This window comes from Chrysochloris asiatica, unplaced genomic scaffold (genome assembly GCF_000296735.1).
Source record: "Chrysochloris asiatica unplaced genomic scaffold, ChrAsi1.0 scaffold00241, whole genome shotgun sequence".
Lineage (NCBI taxonomy): Eukaryota > Metazoa > Chordata > Mammalia > Afrosoricida > Chrysochloridae > Chrysochloris > Chrysochloris asiatica.
Genome location: NW_006408759.1, coordinates 2625248 through 2631564, shown reverse-complemented (window position 1 = coordinate 2631564; position 6317 = coordinate 2625248). Strand labels below are relative to the sequence as shown.

The 6317-nt window shown below is 38.5% G+C and overlaps 1 protein-coding gene across 1 annotated transcript in view; it reads right to left on the bottom strand.

The window, feature by feature from the left end:
• Positions 1 to 5483: 5483 nt before the first annotated feature.
• Positions 5484 to 6317, bottom strand: part of NUF2 (NUF2, NDC80 kinetochore complex component) — a 47478-nt gene continuing 46644 nt past the window's right edge. Inside the window, exon 13 of the mRNA XM_006873431.1 lies at positions 5484 to 5718. Coding sequence (XP_006873493.1) covers positions 5584 to 5718 — 135 coding nt within the window. The 3' untranslated portion in view covers positions 5484 to 5583. The remainder of the gene's footprint in view (positions 5719 to 6317) is intronic.

The following is a 6317-nucleotide window of genomic DNA, read 5'->3' as shown; positions in this document are numbered from 1 at the left end:
CACTTGCCTTGATGTTTCATGGGCAAGCATGTTGCTTGTTCTTGTAGTAATTAACAGTCGGTCTGCCTATGTTGTTTTATATTTTTCCTGTAGGTCTTTCTTTCAAGAAGCATCTTCTGTTCTTCTAGGCTTGGCTGTCTTTTGAATTTTGGTTTTCCTTGCATTATAATATAAAATAGACACTGGGAGGGGGAGAGAAAGGAATAGCCAGAAACATCACCATAGAAAGCTTGTAAATCCGTCTTCTGCCTATAACTGGTTGGAATACCTAAAATGGGGCTACAGCATGCCCAGAGAAGGAGGCTTCCTGCGGAGCCTCTGCAATACATAAGACTATAGGTGGAAGCCTGAACCACATCCAGATCTTTGGGAAATTTCCACTTGAAAGGATTAGCGGACCAGCCTGGAGCAGCTAGAAGTACAGAAGATACTTCTTGAAAGAAAGACCTACAGGAAAAATACAAAACAATAGATGCAGACTGACTGTGAGTACAAGAACAAGCAAGTTGCTTTCCCAGGAAACATCAAAGCAAGTGGTCGGGTTCCCTCAGTGCAAACCCCCTTCCAAGACTAAGACTCAATACGCTCTGACTGGTGACTACGCTCGTCACCGATAAGGGGAAATGAGGGAAAAACAGCAATGAAGCAGAGAGCTAAGCCCTACAATGTTCAATAGACTTCTGTGAACCCGGGTGAAGACCTGGTTGGCTAGCAGTGTGGCAAGACCAGGGGACTCTTGGGCCCAGAATCAGTGATATAGCCACAGAGGACTAGAGTGGAGAGTGAAGCGTCCAGTGGCTAAGAAGAGAGGGCATTTACACAAGAACATTCACACTTGCAGATAATACCCACTTAACCTGGCTTCAATGACTGGATGATCAGAGCTCAACCAGAAGAAGAAAGAAGAGGGAAAAAAGCGTAATCTGATACAATTTGATGAACTTGACCTACACCTATGGATGCAGTAGCTCAAAAGACGGAACAAATCCTTACAGCAAGGATCATTCCCACCCCCTCCATACACAGAGTAGACAGGGATGGTCAACTTGGACATTGGCTACCCAAAATGGGGGCTACAAAGGCAAGAAGTGACTAGCTTACAAGCTTTCAAGAGGGAAGCTAGATTCATAGGGCATGGAGGAAGGTAGAATCTCCACTGAGTAGTATACAATCTGTGTAGGCAGGGCCGACGAAATGAAATCTGGATGGATCTCTTGTGATACAGTATTGAATAATTGTTATCTGGACACTTGTGAGGGTTGGAATTGTAAAGGTAGATGTTTTTTAGCAAGGAAGGGAGTGATTAACTTTTCAGCCTGAGTGGAGGTCCCTGAGACCATCAAGGGAGAAGAGCAGAGAGTGGGACCCTACCCAGGGAAGCAGTGATGCCTGAGATGGAGGCAGAGATGATGACGTGGAGAGATGAAAGTGTTGGGAACTTTAGACACAGAGAGGGAGAGGGGCTGTGTGCTGATGACATGGGGGGGATTGTAACCATAGCAATGAAATTATATACTATAGGATGAATGTAAAACTAATGTTCTCCCATTTAAACTATCACATAATTCACAATAAAATATATATTTTTAAATCTACCTTTATTTTGAAACAAATGAAGTTTCAGAATCATGAATGTAATTTAAAAGTTAAATTACAATGAGAACGTATTAACTACCTTTTTACCTAAATTATAAATGCTATGAAATTATTTATAAAACAAACTGTACCAATAATCGCTATTAAAATTTGGTGACAGTGAGTAAACATTCTTCATGTAGAACACATTAAAAAAATCTCAGTTTATGAAATATTTATTATTTTGTGTATTAACATACAAAGTAAATCAAAAAGCATTGCTACTAGGGCTTCAGTTTATATATGCATGGGTTTATTCCAAACAAAACTTGTTTAAACATATCACTAAAATTAGTCCGTGGGTACAGATAAGCACTCTCAGGAATACACTTAGTTTTTTAAGGGTACTGTCAAGAACGATACTTCCTAGGTAGCGTAGTGGTTACAAATCAGGCTGTGAACCGCAAGGTCAGCAGTTCGAAACTACCAGCTGGTCCGTGGGAGAAAGATGAGGCGTTCTGCTCCTGTAAAGATTTATAGCCTCGGAAACCCTGTGCAGGGTCGCTATGAGTTGGAACTGACTCCATGGCACACAGCCACCACCAGAATGTCACAAAATTCTTCCTTTACCTAATGATGTACTAAGGAGCTCTGGTAGCGTAGTGGTTACGAATCGGGCTGCGAACCTTAAGGTCAGCGGTTCGAAACTACCAGCTGCACTGCGGGAGAAAAATGAGGCTTTCTACTCCTGTAAAGATTTACACCCTCGGAAACCCTATACAGGGTCGCTATGGGTCGGAAACGACTCGATGGCACATAACAACAATAACAACAACGTCAAGAACGAAGAAGGAGCTCTGGTAGCATAGTGGTTTCGAATCGGGCTGCTAACGTGACGTCGGCAGTTCGAAACTACCAGCGGTTCCACGGGAGAACGATGAGGCATTCTGCTCCTGTAAAGATTTACAGCTTCAGAAACCCTGTGCAGGCTCACTATGAGTCGTAACCAACTCTACGGTACTTAACAACAACAACAACAAAGAGGAAACTTTTTGTGCCATGTTAAAAAACAATGAGGGCAAGGCAATATAAATTTTTAATGAAGTGGACATCCTCCCAAATCATGGAAGCATTGCAACAAGTTTACAGGAGTGCTGCTTGACATGAAACACGTTGTTAGATGAATCAAGTGTTTTAATAGAAGTCAGGAAGGCCTCAAAGACGAATTCAAGGTAGAGAGATCAGCAGATGTACTATTTATTTTCTGGAAGTACACAAGATGATCAAAGGAGATTATGAAGTTCTGAGAAATAGAAAACTATACTGGTAAGAAAAAGTGGCCAGGAAACTGGCACTGAAGAATTTTTTTTTTCCATCAAGACAATGTACCTGCTTATTCTTCGAATATGGTTAAGGGTTGTTTTATGAAAATTCTGTTGGAAAACCTTACCCCATTCACTATATACACCTGGATCTTGCACTTCAAACTTTTTGTCCCACAAACTCAAAGAACATTGAAAAGGAACATGGTTTGAATACCTGTAGTATGCCAAAACTGGAACATGGAATGTATAAAACATGAACCTAGGAAAGTTAGAAGTTTGTAAAAATTAAATGGAATGCGTAAACATCAATATTCAAGGCATTAGTGAGCTAAAATGGACTGATACCGGACATTTTGAATCTGACAATCATATAGTTTACTATGCCAGGAATGACAAATTGAAGAGGAATAGTGTTGTATTCTTCATCAAAAAGAACATTTCAGAATCTGTCTTGAAGTACAACACTGTCTGTGGTAGGATGATAATATCCATACATCTACAAAGAAGACCATTATCATTCAAATTCACACTCCATTTTCCAATTACTAATGGAGGTTTACAGTTGTTTCTCTTCATTTTGTGTTGTGTCCCATCTGCAAATGAAGGTCCTGAGGGCTTTACTCCATTCATGTCATCACGGTCAACTCTACTTTGAGGAGGCAGCTCTTTCCCAGTCGTATTTTGCGTGACTTCCAACCTGAGGGGCTCATCTTCTGGCACTATATCTGACAGTATTCTGGTGTTCTTCATTATGTTTCAATATTCAAGTACAGTAGTGTTCCATTGCTGTTCATAAGGTTTCAGTGCCTAAACATTCTGAAGTAGTTCTCTCATTCTTCGTAGTCTGTTTTGGAAGCTCAGCTGAAACCTGACCACCATGGGTAATCCTGCTGGTATTTAAAATACCTATGGCACAGCCTCCAGTGTCACAGCAACACGTAAGCCACCACAGGCTGACAAACTAAGAGACGAGTGGTGGACCCTTTTAAAAAGGCTTTGGCTTTAAACTTTTCAATGTACAGAGCATCATGACAGATGTGTCATGGATTTAAGTAGTGCTTCATAGCAAAAATAATGCTGTCCTCCTTTGATTTCTTATAACTTTAACTCAAAAGTTTCACTTTTTTCATAATAATGAGATTAGGTACTTGAATGACAAAGTTATCCTTAAGAATTCACTTTGTTATGTATCAAATTTTGGTAAATTCTTTTGACATTTGGACACTAAATGGTGACACTGAAAGTTATTAAGGATTCTTAAGACTGAAATCTATATAGGAATTTGGTTTTTTTTCTTGGCTATATTCAGAGTGTCATATTGCTGTTTATTGGGAGAAAGATGAGGCTTTCTATTCCCATAAGGATTTACACCCTCGGAAACCCTGTACAGGGTCGCTATGGGTCGGAACCTACTCGACGGCACTTAACAACAACAACTATTAGATTGATCAGTATATCTTTGTGTTGTTTCATAAATTAACAACAGTAACTCAAACTATGAAACTTTAAAGTGATGCTACTGAAACTACATGTATACAAAAATGTATTTTGCAGGCAAAACATAAGAATAAAGACCAGGAAGTGTCCATGGAAGTTTGTTAATTGACTTCCTTTTGTGACCTTTGAAGTTCAGAGAATTAGTATGGTAAGTAATAATGCCACACATTATTATATAAACAGGCAATGAAGTTTATTCACAAGTATACATTCGGTATTCTCTAAATATGGTTGTGAGAAAAAGGACATTAAAGTCGAAGAGAATAAAAAATTTAAAAGTTGGATGAGACTTGGTCATGCTTACACCTGTTACCTAGCCTTAACATCAGATCTTTGTATTGATTACAGGGATGGCTATTTAAGAAAGGAAGGGACAGGGCAATAAGTCAATTTTGTACCCTAATCTGTTTGTTTCTCTCTGGGTACCTGGTTTTGCTGCTCCTCTCTCTCCAGGGATTTTCCTTTCAATGAAAGCCTGTTCTCTAGCTACAATAAGATTTTCTTTCTGATAAAGAAAAAAGCACTCAGAATTCCTGTGGCTCTAATCACTATGAAAAATATGTACTGTCTGCCTGCCCCAGGCCAGACAGTATTCGAAGTACTTTACATGTTTCAAATCATTTTCCACATAATAATGCCAAAGGTATAATGAAATAGACTACTGCATTCAAACTTTCTTTTTCAAGGAATTAAATGACAAAGTGTGGTACAGTAAAAACTTTATCGACTTTGATCTCGTGAAGGGCATGGCTCAGTTATTTACTTAATCTTCCATAGTTACCTCATCCACAGAGCAGTAATAAACAGTCACCTCCAGTTAGGTGAGGAGCATCAGTTAGTATCACATAGTCAGGGCTCAATAAATGATCTATCACTACATGTCCACAAAACAACAAAAGCCAAAATACTTACAGAAAAATTTTGTTTCAACGACAACTATTTTTGTTTTACTTCAACCACTCATAAGGGGCAGAGTAGAGACTTGAGTTTTAATTGCAAGTGATTTTAGCGTAAGGCATAAAACTATGTGAAATGCATCATCTTAGAAAACAACCACTTAATGAGAGTATATAAAAACAGTCAGCCTTATTTGGTAATCCTGATACTTCCATTACCATGAGCTTCAACTTAAATAGTCCCTTTCTAAACCAAAAAAATAAAAGATGACAAGATGTAATTTTGTTGATCAGGTTGATGATCTGAACATCTTCCTCTTCAGTTCAGCTGTTTTTTCATCTATTCTAGAATAACAATCCTCTGCTGTCTTTTCAATACCTTCATGGTATTTCTCCAAAGCAGTTTTTAAGTTTAGAAAAATTTCCTAGAAGGAAGACAAAATAGAATTATTCCATGCAACAACCTATACACAAGTTATATGAATTCTAATAGTTTGATTCACATATATTATAGTTTAAAGTTCAAACCATCTTTTAAATACACACACACACCTACTTTTATTAAAAATTCATTCTACAAGATGCACTGGCACATTGAAAAAGTTCTGCTATTTAGAAAGAATAAAGCAGACACATGATAATGGCTAGGACTACAAGATAGAAAAACAAACATATTTATAATTATCAAGAAAAATTTTTTACTATGGAGCATCCCATGTAGATACTATAACCTCTGCATTTAAACCTGGTCATTTGAAAGATAAGTGAACGACTTAGTAAGTAACCTATAAAGCAAACCCTGCACCAAGCCCACTGCCATTGAGCCCATTCTGACTCCTTGTGACCTGACGAAGCTTATGAACCTTTACAAGATGGGAAAGCCTCATCTGTCTCTCTCGGATTGACTGGTGGGTTTCTCTTATATCACCAGCAGAGCTCTAATTACTCTACTGAATTGAACTGAAAAATAACCCCATTTGTTGTTGTTGTTGTTGTCAGGTGCCATCGAGTAGGAACCAACTCA